At 40.4% G+C, this 24,528-nt stretch overlaps 3 protein-coding genes across 11 annotated transcripts in view; 1 reads left to right on the forward strand and 2 right to left on the reverse strand.

The window, feature by feature from the left end:
- Positions 1-482: 482 nt before the first annotated feature.
- LOC125708794 (torsin-1A-interacting protein 2-like) lies at positions 483-7,253 on the reverse strand. 8 transcript variants are annotated; one of them, XM_048976601.1, is made up of 11 exons: positions 6,973-7,253; positions 6,283-6,503; positions 5,662-5,763; positions 5,502-5,573; positions 5,090-5,179; positions 4,697-4,783; positions 4,414-4,596; positions 3,062-3,148; positions 2,785-2,961; positions 1,781-1,876; positions 483-1,646 (listed from the first exon to the last, which is right to left on the reverse strand). In XM_048976601.1, exons 3-11 carry the CDS (start codon positions 5,666-5,668, stop codon positions 898-900), a joined length of 1,548 nt encoding a protein of 515 aa, XP_048832558.1. In that variant the 5' UTR covers positions 5,669-5,763; positions 6,283-6,503; positions 6,973-7,253; the 3' UTR covers positions 483-897. The 8 variants fall into 8 exon arrangements, with proteins under 8 accessions (XP_048832558.1, XP_048832560.1, XP_048832559.1 ...); XM_048976603.1 differs by lacking the exon at positions 6,973-7,253 and having other exon boundaries at positions 5,108-5,179; positions 6,283-6,560; XM_048976602.1 differs by lacking the exons at positions 6,283-6,503; positions 6,973-7,253 and adding an exon at positions 6,202-6,220.
- A 1,398-nt stretch (positions 7,254-8,651) lies between these two features.
- On the forward strand, positions 8,652-14,824 carry olfml2ba (olfactomedin-like 2Ba). The gene is made up of 8 exons (XM_048976589.1): positions 8,652-9,124; positions 9,460-9,723; positions 9,858-9,965; positions 10,425-10,580; positions 11,190-11,400; positions 11,791-12,366; positions 13,010-13,186; positions 13,306-14,824. The coding sequence occupies exons 1-8, from the start codon at positions 8,942-8,944 to the stop codon at positions 13,905-13,907; spliced, it is 2,277 nt and encodes a 758-aa protein (XP_048832546.1). The 5' UTR covers positions 8,652-8,941; the 3' UTR covers positions 13,908-14,824.
- An 849-nt stretch (positions 14,825-15,673) lies between these two features.
- atf6 (activating transcription factor 6) overlaps positions 15,674-24,528 on the reverse strand; it is a 35,503-nt gene continuing 26,648 nt past the window's right edge. For both annotated transcript variants that reach the window (XM_048976592.1, XM_048976591.1), the window contains exons 15-16: positions 24,140-24,218; positions 15,674-16,720 (exon numbers count right to left, since the gene is read on the reverse strand). In XM_048976592.1, the coding sequence (XP_048832549.1) occupies positions 16,512-16,720; positions 24,140-24,218 (288 nt within the window). In that variant the 3' untranslated portion in view covers positions 15,674-16,511. The remainder of the gene's footprint in view (positions 16,721-24,139; positions 24,219-24,528) is intronic.

Raw genomic sequence — 24,528 nt, forward strand, 5'->3', positions numbered from 1 at the left:
TCAGTAATTTGATATTAAAACTGTTTTAGCTAAATTCTTTCTTATTTTGATAGAGCAGTCAGGATTAACCCAAAAACTAACGCGTAGCTCAATGTATTTTAACCCAGGGTTAAACTGCCTGTAAATTAATGTCAGAACCAATCACACTGTTAAAATTTAGGTAACTAATTTTCTACACATTTATAAGTGTCTACCACATTTTTAAATGACCCATTCTGAAACATCCGGTATACTTTTTGTCTACCGTAACTTTAAAAACAGCATATAAATTGTATGTTATAATCATATTATAATCGAGACCTGATAGAAGGTAGGATATACAAATTATCAGCACTCCAGCTAATACATAAAATATCTGGCTTAGCAGCCCATAAATCAATGGATATGTGAATTTACAGTGCTTTCCCTCACTCCTATATATAATCATACACACACACACATATACACTGAATGCTGAAAAGCATTGACATGCAATCAGTGAGAACAGAATAATCATCTTTTATTTATAGTATAGTATTTAAGGCACGTTTCAATAAAATATTAGTGAATCAACCAGGCCATGATTCGCATGGTAAACCTTACCAATAAATCTCAGTCCTTAAATGATCAAATCTACTGTAAAAACAGACAACTTCCAATCTTTATATCTCAACGTTGTGCTAAAAGAGGTACATGAACCTTTAAGTTTATAAGCCATGTTTCCTTTGCCTATAACACAACCCCGATGTAAATTATAGCTGATTGAAAGTTTCCCTTAATTATTTAAAGTCAAATTGTTTTCTGAAAGGAAGTGTAAGAGAAAATGGGACTTCAGGAAGCCTTCTTTTTACAGTTCATAGTCATTTTGAAATCTGAAATGCACTCGATTGTTAAATGCATTTCTACTGTTGGATGTTCTCAGCTTCTGCAGCCCTCCAGCTCAATGTCCTTCTCTGCAGCCACAGGCAGGACCAGATGCGAGATCCGACTCCACAGCCCACCTAATTTATCAACATCCATTTTATCAAAAGCGGCCGGCTCGGTGGAGGAGAGGAATTTGTCCTTGACGTGATCCTGAACCATCTCCTCAACATCGCTCAGACTCATCTGCGGCTCCAGCTGCTCGACCTCCTCAAGCAGCACGGTGAAGATCAGAGAAGCCTCCTTAAAAGCTGCATTCTCATGGTCGCAGTATCTGTAAAATATAAGTGTGGACCCTGGGGGGAACTCCTCAAAGCGATGGATGACCGCTGGCCCCTTGTTCATGCCAAAGGCTGTTTTCAGCATCTCATCAATGTCCAGCTTAACTTGGTCACTGTCTAACAAGGCCTTGCTGGTTCCGTCTATTTCGAGTACAGAAGCGTTGAGAGCAGCAGACAAGGCTTTGGCTATGTGGACGGCCAGGCAACGTAGAGTCTTCTCGGCCCCGCGGCCCGACGTCAGGATCATGCTGACCGGTTCCGTGGGCCTCTTTGAGTCTAGGTGCCGCGTAAGATGGATTTCACTCCTCTGCCACAATGCTGCCCTCTGGCTGGGAAAGTTGAGCTTTACGCTCCCAATTTGTTCATGAAAAATCTCAGCTCTTCCCTTGCTTGGTACAGGGGGTGGGCTGGACCGAAAGCCAAGCTGGATGTAAATGACAGCAAGAACAGCCACCAAAGCTGACACTACGAGCAAAGATTGATAAAGACAGTTAGGTTAGTACGAGATGTTTTATTATTATATATCATTTAAATAGTCCCTAACAACTCACAAATATTTGTACGATTTAATGTTTTACATTATTTTCAGTGTAACTTACAATATAGCATTCCAGAAACCACAGTGCAGCTGCTGTCCTTGGCTGGGGCTTCATCGCTACGGGCAACCGCATCCTCCTGCTCTCTCAGGCCTGCGGCTGAAAAGGAAACTTCTTGTTTTTATAAAACATTTTAATGACGCAAGGTAACAATTTTCTGTTCTTTTTCAAATTTTATGTATATTTCCAGGGGATATAAAAGGATCCGTGCATCATCTTCATTGATCTGCTTCCTTAATAATTATAATCTCACGACAGAATAGGATGTACATGTAATACAGTGGCTTGGAAAGACGGGTAGCATGATAATTTTCCCTACTCTTACACGGCAGAGGCTATCATACATTAAATACTTAATTAAACACATGATTCCGGGACAGTTGTAGACAATTACACTCATCAATTAGGCGAAACACATAGCAAGTGCTGCCACAATTGATGCTCTGATACTGAATCTCCCATGTTCTACCTCCGGTGCGTCTTTTAGGACCACGCTCGCACCACGTCCACATCATGACCACCACGCGCTTCCCGTGCTAACTCCATGCCTTTTTTGCACCTGAATGAGGAGTTAATGCTACACGTATGTGAGAGATGCAGTACCACCAAAAATCTTGGGGGCAGTACAGTCACCTTTTGCCAAGGGTCTATGTGTTTCTATACGATACAGCGAGTATTAAAGAATGAGAGGCTGGAAGGCAAGAGAGAAAAATATCACAAACACTATTGTGTGCCTACTAACTGTCTTGTATTTATCGGGCATGATGGCCTGCAGGAAGCACACAATTAAGAATTTTACAGTATTACATACACATGGCAAAAAAAAAATCTTGAATCTAGTATAATTCACAGCACCACTATAGTAATCATATCTGGATTGTGATAATTCTACTGTTGCTGCCCAGACTCATAGCAGAAGTTGTTACTTTTTCTCTCTGTACAAAAAGGTCTAAATATCTATCCATTGTCATTGCTGCAGCACAACAGGAAAGGCGGCAAATATCAACCTTTTTTCCCAGCTCCATCGCCTTTATCTTCAGGATCTTGCGATATGTCCTCTGCTGCCGTCTTACTCTGATCAGCTTCGGCCTCCTGTCGCTCTCCTGGCTGATTCCGGGCACCAGAGTCATTTGGTTCCGGGCTCCCAAGACAGGAACCTTCAGGCGTCTCGGTCTTGCTAGTCTCTGTTTATGAAGATGCCAAAGACCAAAGCATTGACTTATTCATTTGTATTTAACCTGATAACTTGTAGTAACAATTAGAAGGTCATGATATTCTTCTTACTGATTTCTGATGAACTGTCTCCACTTCCAGAGTTACGCTGAGATTCTTTGCCGTCTTTTGAGTCAGGTTGAAGTTCTAGGTCCTGACCTGTAAATTTCAGATTTTAAATTTATCTCAATTCAAAGAAAAGCATTTTAATGTTTTGTTGGCAATCACTGAAGAAAAACACCCTTTTCCTTTTTCTATATCAAGACAAACCTGAAAAATAAACATTAAGTACCTGAATATAAAATAATTAAATTTTACAAAAAAAAAAAAAAAACAGAAAATCAGCTTGCAATTTCATTATTACGTTTCCAGAGGATAAAGGAAGGACAGGTTAGTAAATTTAAAAAAATAATAAAAACCAACAGAAATTCAAAGTGACTGTTTTGTCAACAAGAAAGCAATACAATTAACCAAAGTTAGTCCCCATCACCATCACATGCTCAAACGTAACTGGCAATGCAAACCTGTCTCCAGATGCACTATTACATGGACTACATAACACGCCGATATGGCAGCATCTGCCCAGGAGCACAGATCACGGCGGAGGACACTGAAGTCTGCACAGAGTACGGCCAGCACACACCTCACAGCAGTAAGGATGTACATGCAAGTACGAGCGTAGGGCTGTGCGATACGACCATACGCGTTGAAATAAAAGCATCTATCATTTCTTATTATGCCCTATCATTTACTTCGCTGTATCGCCAAATACTCTCTTTACGGCAACATTTTTTCCATCATTTGGATGACAGTTTGCAAGGTTACACGCCTCATGGGATGTGGCACTTGTGTAGAAGTTTTTATTGGACTTTAGTATTTGTAAGCCACAGAAGACAATCCACAAATATGTACCATGATCCATAAACATTTAACTATCCATAAATATGTATTTTTAATTTTGTGCTGTATAAAATCATATCCACAAAAATACAGAGCGATTTGTACACGTGAAACATATTTTGCGCATTTGTGGATCACTTCCTGTCTATTTACATTTGTTACTTCCCTCTTATTTATTTATGGAATTTTGTCCGGTTCGTACTGCTACGGAGCACCTAGGAGGTCTGGGTGGGAAAATATCCTTTTAAATAGTTTTATGTTCAATCATAATAGTCTCGTGACCCCAATATACACTTGCCCACTAGCTGCAACGTGACGATATGGAAAAGCCTAAATAATACAGACATTTCCTGTAACATGACCATTAAACACTGAATTGTGGGGGACCATGTACACCATGTAATTCTACTGTTGGTGCCCAGACTCATAGCAGAAGTTGTTACTTTTACTCTCTGTACAAAAAGGTCTAAATATCTATCCATTGTCATTGCTGCAGCACAACAGGAAAGGCGGGAAATATCAACCTTTTTTCCCAGCTCCATCGCCTTTATCTTCAGGATCTTGCGATATGTCCTCTGCTGCCGTCTTACTCTGACCAGCATCAGCTTCGGCCTCCTGTCGCTCTCCTGGCTGATTCCGGGCACCAGAGTCATTTGGTTCCGGGCTCCCAAGACAGGAACCTTCAGGCGTCTCGGTCTTGCTAGTCTCTGTTTATGAAGATGCCAAAGACCAAAGCATTGACTTATTCATTTGTATTTAACCTGATAACTTGTAGTAACACTTAGAAGGTCATGATATTCTTCTTACTGATTTCTGATGAACTGTCTCCACTTCCACAGTTACGCTGAGATGCTTTGCCGTCTTTTGAGTCAGGTTGAAGTTCTAGGTCCTGACCTGTAAATTAGGATATTCATCATTTCTGATTTGAAATCTCTCTCAGTCATGTTAGGCTTTTTTGGCAATGCTGAAGGATTTCATTTTGGGTAAAGTAAGTTCTTTCAAATATTTCCTTGGGCAGATGGGCAAAAATAAAGGGGCATAACATCAGCTGGATTTGTATAGAGTTTCAGCATGTGGGACCCCCACCCTCTATATTTTCTATACAAAGACAAAACAGAATTAATGTAATTCATGGTTATCCTTTGTTATTTTATAACAACAGTCATATACAGATATACAGAGCAGTACAACTGAGAGAACCTTGTAAACTGTCATTACTCTTCAATGAACTGTCTCCAGCTGCTGCAGACTTTCTGTGGACCGCTGGGTCAACTGGATTTGGCCTCATATCTGTACGTTAGGAAACAAAACTAAGCTTCATTTCCTGGGTGCAATATTTGGACTCCAAGTACATGAGCCTGATATGTGCTGGTCACAATTCTGTTCTATAGGCCAGTTGCACTACTCGCTATAAGCCAAATTTTATAATTGAATAAAAACAGGTTTTACCAAAAATAATAATAATAAATCATGTTTACAGAATTTAGATCCAGGCCTGAAATATCCTGGGGGGAAAACCCAGGTATATAAAGAAAGATATTTACTTAATGTAAAAGTAATAGATATCTGGATTTTTGAAGTACAGAAATGAAGAAGGCGGCAGTGACGTTACCGTCCACCATGGACTCAGCCACATCTCCCGTGGCTGATCCGGGTTCAGTCAACTGCTTCTGGACGCTATTCCCTGTTTGCGTGAAAACGTACGCGTCAGCACAAAAGTTTTTAGTACCATAGTGAAGTTGTCATATTCATAAATAAATGAATTTAAATACCGTTCATAGTTGTTGTGCTGTTGACAGCAGTCTGATAAATTATCCTTACTGCCAGCTACAACATATGCGGGTTAAAATGACGACGTTTTTGGTGCCGATCACCTGCAACCAAAGCACCACTCAGTCAGTCCATGTCTAGTGTTACCGAATGAAAACAAAACACTGTATACACACCTAAACATCGACATCACAGAGGAAAAATGCTACCCGGAATGCTGCCAGCCATGATACACAGCAAGCAGTACTTCGTGGACTCGAAAAAAATAACGCAAATGTTTACACTTCGTTTAGTTAATCTGATCGCTTGTTAGTACCGAATTTCAAAGTATTCCTAATAGTTGTCTACTATGTCCTCGCGTCTTGTAATTGCACCAGATCCTGGTTAGTTATTTTTAAATTAAATGATTCCGACTGTTGTGGAGAATTAGTCACCACGAATATAAAGATACTTTACTTGTAATACTTTTAAGTCCAACTAAGTACGATGTTAAATGTTTAATATTGATAGCTACTGACTCGCTATTTTTAGCACTTCCTTACATCTCAAAATGTTTATTCAGACACAACAAAAGAACATTCGCCAACAGAACCACATGTGACCGACAGCTGTTTTCCACTTACGTTTCATCTGCATTTCTGAACTGCCTGAGGTGATTTGTTGCCCAATATTAAAATGCCAAAGTAGCTTTTTAAATTCAAGCTGGAGTTTGCCCTTCGTATTTTCACTCGTTTCCAGTTCCACATCACAATGTCATCTGCGGAACTGAGGAAATTCCACCTGTTTCCCACGGATGATTCTTAGAGTTACACCGCAGCCTTCTAATTCAGGGGCAGCGTCTATCCTGGAATGAAATACTCAAAGCTCAGGAATGAATTCAGGCGAAAGAGAGTTTCTTTTCAATTTTCGGCATCTATTTAATAAGTCAGTAATTATTGTGTGGATATTCAGTTTTACTTGGTTACAATCCTGTCTCTACAATCCTGGAGTTGTGTAATGTCAAAGTGTCACATGGCCAGGTTCAATACAGTGCAGTTATGGGTATATGAGCAGTGCTTAAACCCCAGTAACATTTGCAATACCCTAAATCTGATCAAAACCAATGGTGTTTTCATATTTCCGACTGTATGAATTGTGTGGATACCCAGTTTTACTTGGTTACAATCCTGTCTTCCTGGAGTTATGGGATGTCCAGTGGTTGGACACTACACGTGCGACACGTGCCGCCCGAAATTGAAATCGTATCAAATTCGTATTACTCCCTTTCATTCACTGTCCATGCCCCACTTATCCAGTTTGTAGAATTAAATTACCTTTAATGGAATCTTAACGTAGAAATTAAGATAATTCTGATCCTGGTCTTACGCAGGCAGCTGAAAGTCCACAGCCGCATCCACATTTGAATAGGGCGGTGTGGAGCAGGGCTGCACCTGCCAGCTTCAAGTTCCTCCGGGTCTCCCTCGCCGAGGATCTAAAGTGGTCTCAACACACCGTGCATGGGCGGTATGATGATATTGAAAAATTCCGAAGTCAAAGTTTTTTAATACTGTCAAAAAGTACAGGCGCCGTTCTTTCTAATAAACTGAGACGGATATTTGCATGGAGGCAGTATATTGTAGTACAGAGCACGCGCCACCAGGGGCAGTCTACCGGCAGAAAAGGCGGCGACTGCGACCGGTAACAATATCACAGAATCAGTAAAAAATATATAAATAGAGGTGTCCATTCCGTTCGTAGATTTTTCATTCTACATTGCGAATATTAGGGTACATTGTTGATGTGACTAAAATGTAGAAGTTGAACCTTTTTTTTTTTTTACTGGAAATCGTGCTCTCTGGGCCGATAGTCTGGGACTGCAGCGGAGCGACCAGTCTATCGAGTTGAGCTACTTTGTCGAGTTAGGCTACCATAGTGCTAATCGATAGCCCTGACCCTAACCACAAAAAGACCAATAAAACCTTAACCCTTACCCTAGCCCTAACCCGTAAACCCTAACCCAAACCCCTAAAACCTAACCCTAATCCCAAAACGGTGGAACTGCACATGCGCAGAAAGGCTCGATAGCACGTTCAGATAGGTAGCTCAACTCGTCAGAACACCTGCTCTGCTCTGGGAAGCTGGTGGAACTCGGTCACTCTGACATGACGCGGGGGGGACAACCCTGAGGCAGCATTAGGTGTCTAAAACGGAGGACAGGGAGGAATAACGACATTGGAGAGGGGCGAACTGGAACATGGGGAGCACCAAACAGCAATGACAACAACAATGGTCCTCCATTTCTCAATGGTGTGAGCATACAACGCCAACAGATGGCGGTAGTGTATAGAGTAATAACAGTTCTTGCCTGTGACACATTTCTTGGTTTTGGAGAAAAATAAATTTCATACGATTAAAACATATAACCGAAATATATGACACATTATATACTTAAGAAAATAATATGATCACTGACCTACTCAAAATGTATAATTCTGGTCTGCTTGTAGTAAACGTTTTAGCATACCAAAGTAGTTTCCGGTAATGAATTTTCGACTGTAGGTCTACTGGGAATAAGAGAGTAAATTCAGGTGCACAAAAACATGAAGGAGGATTCCAACACCATTTAGATCCCAAACCATCGTGACCCCGTAAGCAATAGGATTTAAAAATGGGCTAGTTATTTTACTCAGAAGCGTATACTTGAAATTCAAGCAGAACAACAATGGAGGGTTAATCTGAATTCAAATAACTTTTGACATATTAATAATTTTTATAAATGTTATTTAATTTCAATCTACTGCGCGTTGTAACAATTAAATGAAAATATAATGCACACATTGATATTCTAACCACATGTCGACTTGTTCTTTATTATAGCATATGTTTTAACAGTAAAAATGATGGGGGAAACATAAACTGTAGTAGATAGGACTTGTGAATTATTATTTTTAACAGAATGCATGGTTTACTCTGGTGTGCATAACTCCTCCTCCCTGTTTCAGATTCATCCCAACAGGTTCTTCCCACCTACTGTACTGAGCACGGTCCACACTTGGAAATCGCTCTGCTCACCCTGCCTAAGTACATGACAAAAGGCATGACAGACTGCGATGCCGACATAGCAACTCTATTCTCTTAAAACCAAGAAGCCCTGTGAATTTAACTATGACTTAAACAAGTTAGTGTACTAAATGAAGCTATAAAATGCCTACTTTCCTGGAATGGCACTTTAAAGTAAACACTTTATAAAAGCGGCGTGGGTTTAAATGCAGGCTCTCCGATCGTTCTCCTCGAGAGGTTACGATGTTTGAATTGCAGTTTCTGTGTCTCCTCTTGTGCGCGCCTGTTACGGGCAGTATAGCCTCACCTAACGAGACCTCGGAATGTTTGATGAAAGATGGAAAGCCTGGAAATAAAGCAAACTTGGTTGAGCAAAGTATGACACTCGAAGAAGAAACGGACAATCAAGAAAACATCTTATCGAAGGTATTTGCACTTATAATTAGAGGCAGTGCCCGATGTGTAAATGCTGGGAGGGGGAAGCGTGATCTTTCAAAAGGCATTGTTTGAATGGATGAAATTCACTCAATTAAACACTCTAAATATAATAATGATGATTTCAGTACATGGCAGGATCTGTACCATATCTGTCCTCCCGGTGGTTTATAAAAAGCGAAAAGCAACCTGTATATTAATTTCAGTCTCTATTTCATCAACATAATATGTATTGTCGGTTTATTTCAATAAATGTAAAAGACTCGTCACGAATAAAACTGTCTCTTTAAGTGGCATATCATCTACCCGTTGTCTTTTTGTTCCAGCTGCTGGGTGACTATGACAAAGTGAAAGCGCTGTCTGAAGGCTCTGACTGTAGCTGTAAATGTATTGTCAGACCCCTGAGCCGCAGCGCCTGCCGGCACACAGAGGAAGGCGGCGACCAGGCGCAGCATTTTTATACAGTGGAAACCGTGACATTAGGAAAGGACTGCAAGTGCGCCTGTATCGCGCCCCCGTCGGCGCTGAATCCCTGCGAGGGGGATTTTAGGCTGAAGAAGCTCCGAGATGCGGGGGAAAATGGCATCAAGGTAAAATAATGGCATAATGATAGAAAATGACGTTACAGACTCATTTTTGTTCTTCTGATGTATGAAACCTCACATACTTTAAAAGACAAAGTGTCGAAGAATGTCTGAATGCGACTTGTGGTTTCCTTTTCAAGTTTTCAACAGTTCTGGAGTTACTTGAGGGTGCATTTTATGGAATGGATCTATTGAAACTACATTCTGTCACAGCAAAGCTCCTTAAACGTGTGGAAAATGTAGAAAAGGTAAGTTGTAACTTTTATTTATTTATTGAGGAAAAGTTTTTTTTTTGTTTGAGATTAACTAGAAATTAACGTAGTTAAAGCATTAACGACCCTAATTAAACGTTCTACCCTTTTAACTTCCGAGACTGTAGGTATGAAGAGGAAGAAAGAATAACACCTATTTCCACAGTAGGGGGAAATACACGCAATTGTAGCCTATTGTAATACAAAAAGAAATAAAACTCTACTGGAAACTGCAGCGAAGTGTAGTCCGCAAGGCGGTCACGCTACATCTTTCATATTTTTCAGTCGTAACTGTGGATGTCGCCTACTGGAGTTATTAACCATTGGCAGTTCTCCCACAGTCCTGCTGGCATTGCAGAGTTCACAGTGCAAGTAACCCCCACAAACATCATGATTAGAGGGAAACCACTCACAAGTCCCAGCTAAGCCGTGTCACTTTTCTAATTCCTTAAACAGGCAGTTTCTCAAAACCACGCGAAAGGCACAGAAGCCCCGAAGACCAGCTTTTACGAGCAGGCGCGTGTTAAAGATGACTCGTCGCGTCCGCAGGTGGAGAAGAGAATGCGTGTTAGCAATCTGGGAGACACAGCGGCGGCCTTTGCACACACCGGGGTAGGGCGCCGGCTTCTGACCACTGGGTTCATGGAACGGGTCATTTTGTCATGTTGCAGAATTCTTTTTTAACCAGTATAAAATGAGTATAGGAGGGGGGCGGGCTAACCATATGGCAGGGGTAGGCAGACGCCCAGGGTGTCCGAAAACTAGGGTTAGGGTTAGGGTTAGGGTTAGAGCTCTTTTCACATTGGACTCTAGTGATAAGCTGCCGGTTTCACTGCCAAGCAAACTAACATGAAGTAGCCCAACAAAAGAAGAATTATGCAAAGATACAAAACCAGTGTTGGTAAATATTACAATAATTCCACTACTTTTGGCCTTAAGGAGTAGGCCATAGGCCCAGAGTAAGGCATAGGCAGAGTAAGGGGTAGAGTAAGTCATAGGCAGAGTAAGGGGTAGAGTAAGGCATAGGCAGAGTAAGGGGTACAGTAAGGCATAGGCAGAGTAAGGGGTACAGTAAGGCATAGGCAGAGAAAGGGGTAGAGTAAGGCATAGGCTAAGTTAGGGTTAGGCTAAGTTAGGGTTAGGCTAAGTTACAGACTATAGGGCTACGGCAAGAGTTTATGTCTGTCACTTGTTTAGTATTGTTGTTATCTTCATGGATAGAAAAAGTACGAAGAAAAGTTTGTTGGGAACCAAGGGCTCAGTCTTCACCAGCTGAAGAAGAATCAGCCAGAATCACCGAAGGGACACGCAAAGGACAGGAAGGAACCCCAGTCATCCTTTCAGAAAAAAGCAGCTTCTAGTGGGACAGCCATTCGAGGAATAACCTTCTATAAATCCAATGCTGTAGAGGAGGGTGATACCAAGGAGAATTGTAAGTATGGTAGCAACCTTCACCAAAATTAATTTAATCTGCAAAACCATTTCAGTATCAGATGATATTCTCTACAGCAAGAATCCCTGGCCCTGAAGAATCCAAGCATTCTTCCAAAGTGCATTATTATTATTATTATTATTATTATTATTATTATTATTATTATTAGGGCATCACACTACAGTTTCACATATTTTCTTCACAGAGACCAGAAAAGGGCAGGTATTTCATTCTGAAAATATTTAAAACTTTTAAGTACATTAGCTAATGATAGAGCTTAGTACCTTATTCTAGGAGGCACTGTTGTGTAGAACAAAGGTGAATCTGAGAAAAAACATCACAGTGTCTCCGCACTGCCAACACCATGCTGGCTGTCTCTCCTCCACGCAGTAGTGGACTCTGAAGCTGAGAGCGGAGATGGCTCCGTCGACCTGTTTATTGAAGATCATCTCCTCGAGCACAAGCCACCAACCTCGCATGCCCGTTCCTGGGTAAGACCAGTAACCAACATACGTGCAGCTACAATCTCAACTACTACCGCGGATGTTGGAAAGACTTGGGCGTCTCATTCTTCTGTGAGCCCGACCGTGATCCCTGCAATCCCAAAGGAGACCAGGTCTCCACCTGTGCTTGCTACAAACGCTACTCCTAGGGCAGACGCCACCGATGGTCCATCCTCGACCACAGAGGCTCTCAGACCCACTACGGTTCCCTCAGCCATTGCTGGTATAACCACCCCCACCAAGGCAGCTCCCACCACCAGCACGCCGGCAACCACCGTGCCGACGACAGCGAGTACAACGGAGGCCAGCGCGTTGGCCACTTTGGCGAGAATGACGCAGAAGCCAAGCACTGCTTCTGAGTCTGCGCAGGCCAGAAGAACCTCGGGGCCGGTGCCAAACAAACACAGGAACAGCATCAGCTGGACTGAGGGCGACTCAAAGCAGAAACTCAAGCAAACTTCAGGTAAGTCAGGCACCCTCACCTTCATACAGCAAGGTTTAACGCAACAGTGATTTAGATGTACACACCTTTTCATTATGGTTCATCATTTCCTCAATAAGGAGAGAGGTAAGGAGCATCCACTGGGGTGGAGTGGTGGCTCTGAGGCTAGGGAACTGTGTTTGCAATTGGAAGGTTGCTGGTTTGAATCCCATGAATGCCTGGAGTGATCCTACTCCACTGGGACCTTGAGCAAGGCCCTTAACCTGCAATTGCTTCATCCTGGGTATGATGTTAATCTACATCCAGCCCTGCAAGGAGGTCCTCCAGTTTACAAGGAACATTTAGGAGTTGGTGACAGGATTGACACTTCAGCCACTGGAAGAAAGCTTGGTCCCTTTGGACTAGTGTGGTGCTGAGGTATCACCGGCCACATAGCTGCACTCAGGTTCTCATCCCTGAGGTGGTTTGTCCTGTGGTGGGCGTGGCAACACGCTGTCAATAAAGATAATCTATTTTATATGTACTGTATGTGTTCTATGTAGGAGAGATTGAAGGATTGTAGAAACTACAAAAACTACCCTTGCATTGTTTAACTCCCATGAAATCAGTGCTGGACCCATTTGAGGGAATAATCTAAATGGCAAACTGGCCCTGCTCTTTGCAGAGGAATGCAAAGACACTTTGGCTACTGTTGCTGATCCGGTTACTCACAACACATACGGCCGCAACGAAGGGGCCTGGATGAAGGATCCCAAGGCTGAAGACGACAAGATCTATGTCACAAACTATTACTATGGAAACATCCTTCTGGAGTTTCGGAACATGGAGATCTTTAAAAAAGGTGCTTTATATTTACATATATACATGAATTTCTGTGGCATATCTGCATATAAAACGATCTGATGTTACGCCTTTGAAACCAGTGTATCTGTAGACATGCTTTCGTTACTTCCTTTGCAGGACGCATCACCAATTCTTACAAACTGCCCTACCACTGGATTGGCACTGGTCACGCAGTGTTCAATGGAGCGTTTTTCTATAACCGGGCCTTTTCCCGAGACATAATCAAGTTTGACCTGCGACGAAGGTACGTGGCCACATGGACTATACTTCACAATGCTGTTTTTGAGTCGTCTGCACCCTGGAAGTGGAGGGGCCACTCTGACATCGATTTTGCAGTGGACGAGAGCGGACTGTGGGTGGTCTACCCGGCGATTGATGAGGACAGCTTCCACCAGGAAGTGATCATGCTGAGCAAACTGAATCCAGTTGACCTGAGTATACAAAAGGAGATGTCCTGGAGGACTGGTCTAAGGAAGGATTTCTATGGGAACTGCTTCATTGTGTGTGGTGTTCTTTATGCCGTTGATAAATACAACCAGATGAATGCAAATATCTCGTATGCTTTTGACACCCACACAAATACTCAGATGATTCCCAGGCTTCCCTTCATAAACAGCTACAGCTACACCACACAGATTGACTACAATCCCAAAGAGCAAGCTCTTTACGCATGGGACAATGGGCATCAAGTTACATACAATGTCGTGTTTGCCTACTAAGAGGTCATGCTGAAAACAGGGATGTTTTTTTTTTCTGTACAAAAAAAGAGAAAAAATATGTTTATGTGGATTGTAGATCAGTCTGCATTGGCATTTTACAGATTTTAACAGTGTTCTATATATTTATTTCTGGTTTTCAGTGAACTCTTAAGTACTTGCTAACCCTTGCTTTCTGAAGGGGTGACTGGCAAATTTAATCAGCTGTAGAAGCATGACAAGGTTTTGCATTTTTATGCCTGCGATGCAAATATAGTATATACTGTATATATTGTACTATAATATGAAATAATATAGATGTATTAACATTATGTAGAAATACCAAATAGTTTATCTGAGGGCGACATAAGGTAGGAAAACTTCAAAACATTAACAAATAAACACATTTTAGTTTTCTTCTACAGCTTATTTCTATGTGTGTGCCAAGAAGCAGTATTGAACCTGATTAAGCTACAGCATATTCAACAGAGAGATTCATGGTGACACTGTACTCGATGGGGCACAGATACTTAGTAATAACTCAGTTACTACTGAAGTACAAATTTCAAGCAAATATAGACGCCACTTGAGATAAATGATCGTAATTCATTAATGATGAACAAATGTGAAATCAGTATTTATTTCACTTGTGTTATTCATTACTTGTTCCTTCAGTGTTTCACAAAATTTACAAAGCAGTTTACAAAATTAACAGATAATAAATACAAACTACTCGAGATAAAACATCTATCATAATTCATTAATGATGAATTAACATCAGATCAGTATGTAACTACGTAACTTAGTTTATAAGTGATACTACATTTATGCCCCATCAAGTAAAGTGTTACCATATTTCTATTGAAAATCTCATTACTTTAAAAATAATACCGTTTACAAAAGCACTTAATTACTGAAATAAAAAATCAATTTATTGCATATGTTTCTGTTGTTGTGTTAGACTTTTTTCTCTGTTTATTGCTGGGAAAAAATGATAAAAGAAAGGGACTGTAAATTCCAGCAGGATGGTCCGGGCCGTGCAGGAAATGAAAGAAATAAATGGTGAGGTAAGGCGAATGGTTGTCATTTTGACCTTCACTAAGTTTTATTAATACTTCTCCTACTTAATCCTGAGCAAGCGATCCTGAGCAGATCTCTACAACAGTTTCAAATTGGACATTGCAGGTTGCAAATTCATAGCTACAAATAAATCCAACTTTGAATATATAAGGTAAAATAAAACTGCTACATCTGTGCATAAAAGATTTCAAGCTTTCTGTGGTAATGCTTGGATAAAGCAAATTGTTCACTGAATAGAATTTAAGGATTACATAAGTCTCATAAGACTGGAAGTCAGTGGAACCATGGATTTACAAGTTCAACATCTGTGCACTGCAGGGAATTTCTCAAATCCACTGTCTCAGTTTACCTCTGGTAGGAATTACAGTGTAAGCCCACTGCTTGATGTGTGCAATAGGGTGTGACACTGGAAGTTGAAAAAACACAAATGAACCTGTAAGTCAACACAAGCCCTATGATTCACACACTGTTAGACACATTCAGGTGTCCAGCTCCCTTATAAACATCGTTTGATGTCATGGAGTGCGAATGATCCCATTTACTGAAGGCTAAAATTACTCGAAATAGCAACCTGTTCCGAAGAGAAAAGGCAAACGAGTTGCCTTCATGCTCCATCTTTATATTCCAACTGTTTCCTCCTCACTTTCAATTCATCTTTGCTCGATTACTATGGCCTTATCATTTCATTCATTAAAAGAAACTAGTCTATGTGGATCTAGAATGTCTCAGTGTTTATTCAAAAAAGCAAAGCTTTATTGCCATCTCAGCCATATACAATAAAATGCTTTGTGGGTAAAACGAAATAATGTTCATCCTGATCCCACAATGCAACATTCATGACAGGACAGACTTCACAGTGCAAAAGGCATTAGTTATGGAATAATTTACGTGGCACAAAAACAGGAAGTGCATTCCGAGGAATATATCACTGACATAAGAAATTTCAAAGTGAGCTGGCAGAATTCATTTAAAGAACGGCATGCTGGCTCTGCGTACACTGTGTAGATGCAGGTTTAGTGCCGTTATACCTGTATTTACACTAAGTGCAACTGTAGCATTGGCTTGTGCCTTTCCTCACAAGAGGGTCTGTACCACATTATAAATAGTTGCCCTGTTTGATACAGTTATAATCATTTTAGGATTTCGTAAATGCCTTAAAGGGCAAATTATACTCCGGCAAACCTGAAATGGTCACAGTATCAAGAATTCATTTAAAGCCCATTGAGAAGAACTAGCATTAAGCACAAAGCGACCTGTGTTCATGAGGATTCTGGGAAATAATTTACAAAGAACTTATTGTCTGTAAAAAAGAAGTCTATTCAGATACATGAAAACGTTTCCAGTTTACTAAGGGAACATTCTTTGGGTTTATATAATTGCAAAAAGGCTGTCAAAATAAAGTAAATCAGGAGATCGAGAAACAAAAATGACAGTAATGACTGATAAATATTAACAAAATGTTTACAGACTCAAAAAGACACAAAGACACAAAGTAAAAAATAATATACTGAAATTTTTATTTTTAGCAAAGAACATTTGTTTTTATCTCTATAATGTTGGTGAAGTAGAAGGCATAAGGACCCCCACAGCGGGGGCAACCTGACCATTAGCTGGATCAGAACGGTAGGTGGAACCAGTCTGATTGACACGCAGGAACAATGGGACACTGGAGGTCTTCATGTGAAGGATCCTGGTGTCTGTCACTTCACAGTCAATTTGCATCATCACCTCATGTCCATTGTCCTTTATCATGCTATCTGTAACACCAAGGGAAAATGGAAGATAAATTTCTTGTTCTCGTAAGTTATCTAGTTATCTGACGCATTCTCAAATCTTGACAGATTCTACATGGTTTCTGACATCACTCTTAAACTAGCCTTATATAAACAACAACAGTTTTAAAACCAGCTGCAAGCTAATCTTATTTCTACCCATTTCAGCTTGATTTTCATCATAGATATTCTTTATAAAATCCAGCACAATTTAAATTTAAAGACCTCCCTCTTTCACAGCATCTTAATGCATGTTGAAACAGTAAAGGTAGTTTACGCTGAAAAAAAATTAAAACATAAAAGGATCAGAATGTTTTCCTTGCAAGAAACAGCTGCGTTGGAAAAGGAATACCACAGTTCTGCCATGATCGACAGATCCATCGCGATTTAGTCCCCGTTAGGAGTTACACCAGGAAAACAGGGCCAAAGTGAATGGTGAGGGGAGCTGAGTCACAAACTGGCATTGCTCCATTCAGACACAAACCAGATGCAAGCACAAGGAGAAATTAGATTTCAGAAACAAACAAAAAACCATGTAGTAAGAGACCGGGTCAATGGCGCCAGCTCGACATTTTAAACACACAATACACGGTATCTTAAAATCACAATAACTGTTCCTTAGCCATACAGCACCTTCAGTGCCATATGTACGATACTTACTGCATTATGCAGTACTTTGTATATAGTGTATCCAGTATTGTGAATTGTATGGTGTTGTGCACAGTACACAGTAAATTGTGTAGCCTGGTTCTTTGCATTGTGCCCTTAAGTAAGGGGCGACCAATTTTATACAGAAAGGGCCATTTTGTTTTCTCTGCAACTCCCTAATTAGTTTCCTAATTAGAGGACTGATTGGCTGAAGTGTCCCCACACCTGAGTTTGAACAGCTGACCTACAGGATTCCCAAAAACCTGCAAACACACTGACCCTTTGCGGATAAAACTGGCCACCTCTGCTTTAAGTTAATATAGTGCATGGTCTTAATATTAAATTTAGGCCAATTAATATTTGACAAAACTGCATTTTCTGTGAACCAATTCACCACAGCAAATTCTCCAGACATGCAGTTTCCCAGGCAAAAAAAGCCTGGTTTTCATTAAATTTTTCTTTAACCTTTTCTGGATTTGCGTAGTGCTCCCATGTTGCAACCCCACAGAAAACCATCAGCACACTGGCTCACCAAATACGTCAATGACCATGAGTCTGTCGTTGTATCCAGTTTCTTAAACAATTATGTTTCACATAGAGGATCTGAAGATGGTCAATATGGAGCCACTGACATCACACATCATGTCCTTATGGATTCACTATAAATTGATAACTTTGCTAGATTACAAAAACATACAAGGTGATTTGATTAACACATACCCATAATACACCTGCAGGTCATTCAGGAAGCAGATTTACGTATGAACTTCAGTACCAGTCAAACATTTAAGTACACCTGCTTGAAGTCATAATCATATATACTTTAGATTCTGTGCACTTGTCAATTAGTATGAGTGGAAGTTTTATGGACTAACGAACCAATATTTGGTTCCAATGTATTTGTATATGAATGAAGGAGGCAATGAGACGAATCAGCTAAACTATCAAAACAAACTGCGGCAGAATCCAGCACTTAGAGATAATGCTTGTTTTTTTTCTTAATTTTCATGTACTTACAGACATACATTTTGAAAAATTTTCCAGCTGGTTAAATAAATTTTTTGAATGGTATCGTCATCCATCCATCCATCCATCCATCCATCCAGTGCAGGGTCATAGGGATAAACTAAATCATTCATGAATAATTTAACTGAATACTTCCATACATATCTGATCTGACCAGCATTCACTACGCACCATGACATACAGCCAGGGAAAAAATTAAGAGACCACTCTATATTTTAATGCAAATTTGCATTTCCACATCATGGTTTAATCGTGGTTCTGCTGGCTTAATGCTACGCTGAGCAGCAGGTTGCTTCCAGGTTCACAATTTCTAAGACAGCAGCACACAAGAATAAGGTGAAGCAGGAGACACTGGGAACGACCAGAAACCAGCCAGGTTAAGGGAGGAAGCAACTTTATACTGCCAGAGATGACCGTTAACTTATCTGACAGTTTCTCATGAATGACATCAAGTGACCTTCAGAAGGAATGGGAAACATTAAGTGTAGGTGTGAGGTGCACTGCTAGGACAGTGTGTATCAGGCTCCTAGAAGCAGGACTGAAGCCCCATAAAACAAGGAAGAAGCCCTTCAGTAATGAGAAACAGGGAAGAACCAGGCTGAAGCTTGCAAAAAAAAAATAAAAATCAGACACATGCCCATAAATTGAGAAATAACATAGAACAAAAAATAAATAGAACAGCAAACTGTGCTCTGGTATCATAATGTCTGACTCCGGCTGTACATCCTCTAAGCGCTTTAATAACTCATGGTATGCATCTGCATTTGCATGTTTCTTTCCATTATTTGTATTAATTAATCCATCCAGCCAACCATCTTTCAGCTGCCAGTCCTGACCAGCATATCTGTGGGTCTGGAGCCTGTCCTATGCAGCGTGTGGTGCAGAGCAGAGACATACTAGGTAGGATTTCGATCATCGCCAGGCACATACACACCTAAACTCCCATACAACATCATCCACTACAGTCGACTTTGAGATGCCAAATAGCGTGAATCTCAGTTTTAATTTTAAGGCTTAATCGATCCCTTCACACTTTTCTCATTTAGATATTGCTTGAAACCACTCTCCCCATAGGAAATGCATGATGGGTGATTCTTAAATATTATAAAGAAAAATAACATAAAACCAGACAGCCAACTTGCAATGTATCTGGAAGAGAATACGAAATTGCGATTTGGAAAACCAAGCAGCTAGACATCTGATATTGCAGGAAAATCATTTTTCCTACTTTTCCGTTTTTTCATTGGAAAAATAAGATCTGTGGTCCTGCCCTTCAGCTATACTGAAAAGCCATTACAGAGGGATGTTAACTTTCCATATGGACATAAATCCAGAGTCTGCTCAAGGGACATCCCTGCCGCTAGGAACTGCAGACTATGGACACATTTACAGGGATGTCTAACTTCCTGCACAACAAAGCACCCTGCATCAAGAATCAGACCTCAGCTGGGAAGTACAGAAGAGGCTTCCAGTTGTGAATCCATCATTGAGCTGAAGGGACTGAACATTAGGGTTAAAGATAGAGTTACGGAGAATTACACTTCACGTTAGCATTAGAAGGAAGGGCTAGATACAACATTAGCATTAGGAATGACATTAGGGGTGGAGCTAGAGTCAGAAATGGAGCTGTTATTAGCATAAAGCCTCTGGCCACATGAGAACCCAGGACCCACTGCACCAGCACAGGGTCTGACGATGGGTTCAAGGATTTCATCCCGATACTTAATGGCAGTCAAGGTGCTGTTGTCTAGCCTGTAGAGGTCTGTGTGTCCCTCCATGGATATGCCTCCCCAGACCATCACTGACCCACATCCAAACCGGTCATGCTGAACAATGCTGCAAGGCAGCATAACGTTCTCCATGGCTTCTCCAGACCCTTTCACGTCTGTCACATGTGCTCAGGGTGAACCTGCTCTCATCTGTGAAACGTACAGGGTGCCAGTGGCAGACCTGCCAATTCTGGCATTCTATGGCAAACTGCCCATCAAAAAGGAGTAATTAGAACAGTGTAAATGGGTTAAATAGCAAAGTTAAGCATGCACATTTAAGCCAGACTGCATTTCAGGTGGTGGCAGGTTCAAAAATTGGGCATGGTTAAGGTCTTTTACCTTAATTAGTCACACCAAAAAAGCAATTAGGGAAATTTAGAAAACTGCAAAGGTTACATGCCTTCTATGTAATTGAGCAATATAATCTACTGTAATCCTACTGTGTACTGTATATACACAACCTGTTTAAATATGTTTCCTCAAGGAGGAATCAAAGTTGGGGTAAAGTGGGCTCAGCCTGAGGCCAGAGTCTGTATGAAACGAGTAAAGAGGAAATGCTTACTTTGGCCAGGAGTCGGTCTGAGCGGACTGAGCTGGCCAGACCTGCCCTCACTGATCAGCTCTGTATTAGGGCTCAATGTGTCCACTCAAAGCGTCACATTTCACAGGGAATCCTATGAGAACGTCACAACAAGCTATTTCATGTGTGTCACCACCCATCACACAAGGTTTAGACTAAAATGATAAAGACGTATTATATAGAAAATGAGAGACATCAGATTTGGCCTAAATTTAATAAATGAATAATCACTGAAGCAAATTATGCAGACACGCACACACACATAAGGGTTAGTAATGATATATTTGTGGGGACTGTACATTCGCTTCTACGGGGAAAACTCTAATCCCATCATGGCAACCTTAACCCCTACCCAGCCCTAACCTTAATCATAAGTAACCAAACAAAATACTTTCGGTATTTTTAGTGTTTGGTTGCATTCTCAGATCTTTGTGGGGATCTGAAAAATGGTCCCCATAATGTAAAAAAAGAAAACTGGTTTTTATTACATTGTGGGGGACATTTGGGCACAATATATCTGGAAAACAGCATTTTAGTGCTATTGTACTGTGGTGCAGATGTTTTGAATTCTAATATCGTGTTATTATTTCTTGAACAAAATCAATTTCCAGGATGAAATGGTCTGACACAAGCTGATACTAATTTAACACTACACACTGCCCATACAAACATGACCTTTTGTTTTAAAAACCATGCCCGTAAATACTTAAAATATTTAGCAGACTACTCTAAACGGCCTATTCTTCCTGCCGTATAGTGGAACCATATTCAACAGTGAATTTTCCCTGGCTAACCAAAGACATAAGCAGACCCTTGTGGTGTAAAAATAAAAGACCTGCTTTAAACAGGCCCCTAAAACACAATTTTGCACCAAAATTCACAAACCCACCACTATAACGTTTCGTCAAAAGCTGAAATGCAACCGGGCTACAGCAGCACTTTAAAAAGTGTTTGCACACTGAAAATAAACAACGAATCAGTCTTTATTAGAATATCTTTTGCATTACAGTTGGGCAGATAGGTAGCAAAAAGAAATAAAAGAGATTCTATGATGTCAGGAATATACTGTAATATAATGACGTTTTATGGCCACAGCAACAGATGACTGTCAGTCAGGACACACAGATGATTCCTAGATGTGGAGAATATGACGGATGCTGGGCAACTGAAACTATGGCGCTAGCTGCAGTAATAATCTCATATTAGGTGGCTGTCTAGCAACACTGTCCTAAGAGCATGAGGAATTTACAATCGAGAGGAGGCCATTCGGCTCATCAAGCTCGTTTGGGGAGAATTCAGCTTTTCCACTTTCTTTGCTCAAAAATCTGGCCTTTTCTTGCTCTGCGGTGAGATGCGTGGCCCAGTTCACTAAAAGGTACAATTTCCTTTGTCCGTAACCCTGTGTTTCTGACCAGACATGCAGCAGCCAGGCTTCTGATTACCCTCAATACTGATGTAGGCAATAATGAGTAACACTTTACTTTAGGGGGCACAAGTAACTTAGTAACTTGGTTACAACTCAAGTACAAATCATAAACAAATATAGTAAATATATGGAGTACATGAACCGTCATGATTGATTAATGATGTAGGAACATGGGATCAGTATGTAACTGACACTTAGTTTGTGGTTAATTAATACATTAAGTAAGAGTGTACTGCTAAATTATTTGTGCCCGAAGTAAAATGTTATGCAGCAGTGTTCATAGCTGTGTGCACTGGCTACTGTGTGCTGCCTTTTGTGATGAACTGCCAGGGATGTACCTCTGCCTTTTGCACTATGCTGCCCGGGACGAGATCCAGAACTCCCTCACAACCCTGCCTCGGATAAGCAGATGGCAGATGGGTGAACGGATGGTTTAGCCACAGTAAATCACTTGCATACGTTAGAGTAGGAAGATCTACTGAACATGTATTGAAGAGGGATTTTATAAAGTATAATAAATTTTAATAATTACAAGCATGTTGATAATGCTTTCACATTTAAAAATTCCAACACATTCTTAAGTTATTTTCAACAAGATTTATATGGCAATAAAATATACAAGAAACAAGGTCAGAACAGTCCACAGATGCTTTGTATACCATCATATTTTTCCTGGTACCAAATATCTCATTAACTCAGGAGTTACCATATCGATATTCCTTCCATACTTGAACACAACCCCCCTTCAATGCTTTTAAACACTCCCCAACAGTTTTTTTTTTGCATTTAGGCACGCCTTCTCTTCTAGAAATCAAAAGCTGGTTTAAATTTCTTTTATTTTGCTAGCAGATATTTAAAAAGCAGAACATGTTGAATGCGATGAAGCTATCAGATGGGAATAAGATTAACAGAGCTGAACTTTAAAACCTACAGAAATACAAGAACCGAGGGTATAATGGTTAAAAAACATCCGGTAACTGCATGAGTCCATAATGCAGATAGTATGACCGCGAGTACATCACTGCTTAGCAGAATCGGACTGAAATGCGTCTGCTTCCCATTACAGCATCAATATTCAATCTAAGAATCACAGAAAGCCCAAGTGCAGGCTGGCGTCGGAACTGCCAATGTGTCTAACAGGGAACTGCAACTTTTTAGGGCTTGTTTTCATACATCTGGATTTCTTCAGAAAACTATTAATGCAAAACTTACAAATAGTATTTCCTGGTGACTTGTTTAACAGCATACAATCAAAATGAAAGGATCGACTTATTTTGCACATAACTAATCTTAAAACATTAAGTCTGAATAAAAAAAAAGTCACACCCTTTAATATTACACCCTTAGTGTGATTACGCGCCACATTTGCATTTCCGCATCTTAATGCAACATCTCAACATTGGTATTCATCCAGGTTTGCATTCATTTGTCCTCGAGATCTTGTATGGATGTTATGTAAGTTGAACTACTCCATAAAGTCCCCTTCAGCAAACATCTCAACGATGTTCAATGGGGTTAAGGCTGAGACCCTCTGGGGGCCGATTCGTGTGTGAAAATGATTCCTCATGCTGATTTAAACTCAAACGGTGACATTTCTTCTTTTGGCCAGGCAGTGTGAATGTAAAAGGTATTCTTCCTTTGGAAGATCGTTTTTTTCTGTTGTATGAAGTGAAGAGTTGACCTTTCACTCTGTTTTTTGCTGGTGAGGACATGGTATTTTATAAGCTTTGTTTACTGTTATAAAGTAAGGAGTTTAACAATGTGGGAAGTACTATTGTATATGTGTGGTTCTGTGGGATTCGGTTAGTTAGGTTTAATTGGTAATCTTTTGTGAGTTTCAAAACTCCTGACAATTACTTCAAGTTTTTCTGACTGAGTAGCCTTTTAAACTGAAATATTTCCTACTCAGCTTCTTCCGACTGAAATAAAACAAGCATAAAAAGCATTTTACTTGCCATTCATTGCTGGCAGCACCACTGACATCTTTGGTCTGGTTCCTTTGTTGTGGTGGGTAGCTGGGAGAAGCAGGTACTCCTAAAATACAAGTTTAAATAGTAAAGATCACTCATGAGGTTGTAAATAAACACCAAACATTAACAAATGGTTACCACCAAAGTTCTCAAACAGGGCTTTATAAATGCCACGTATCATGTCTGATCATCTTCCCAGATATTTTTACACCACACAAACAAATTTATAAGCAGCTCTGAGTACAATAGCTCGTACTTCCTAAAAAATTAATGAAAACATTGCTGACTTGTACTGCAGTCACTGCTCCTCAGATTATTAAAGAAGCTGGTTTAGAATATGAAGGGAAACAAGCGAGAAATACTAACTCCGCTAA

Source organism: Brienomyrus brachyistius, chromosome 15 (genome assembly GCF_023856365.1).
Source record: "Brienomyrus brachyistius isolate T26 chromosome 15, BBRACH_0.4, whole genome shotgun sequence".
In the NCBI taxonomy this organism is placed as follows: domain Eukaryota; kingdom Metazoa; phylum Chordata; class Actinopteri; order Osteoglossiformes; family Mormyridae; genus Brienomyrus; species Brienomyrus brachyistius.

What these genes read in the sequence shown, in the direction of transcription:
- LOC125708794 (XM_048976601.1), bottom strand. An exon ending in GAGTAATGACAGTTTACAAG is followed by an intron (nt 4,784 to 5,089) that starts GTTCTCTCAGTT and finishes CCTAATTTACAG; the next exon opens with GTCAGGACCTAGAACTTCAA. An exon ending in CGATGGAGCTGGGAAAAAAG is followed by an intron (nt 3,149 to 4,413) that starts GTTGATATTTCC and finishes TGAAATTTACAG; the next exon opens with GTCAGGACCTAGAACTTCAA.
- olfml2ba (XM_048976589.1), top strand. Translation starts at nt 8,942, where the DNA reads ATGTTTGAATTGCAGTTTCTGTGTCTCCTCTTGTGCGCGCCTGTTACG. An exon ending in GTGTGGAAAATGTAGAAAAG is followed by an intron (nt 9,966 to 10,424) that starts GTAAGTTGTAAC and finishes TTCCTTAAACAG; the next exon opens with GCAGTTTCTCAAAACCACGC. An exon ending in GGGTGATACCAAGGAGAATT is followed by an intron (nt 11,401 to 11,790) that starts GTAAGTATGGTA and finishes TCCTCCACGCAG; the next exon opens with TAGTGGACTCTGAAGCTGAG.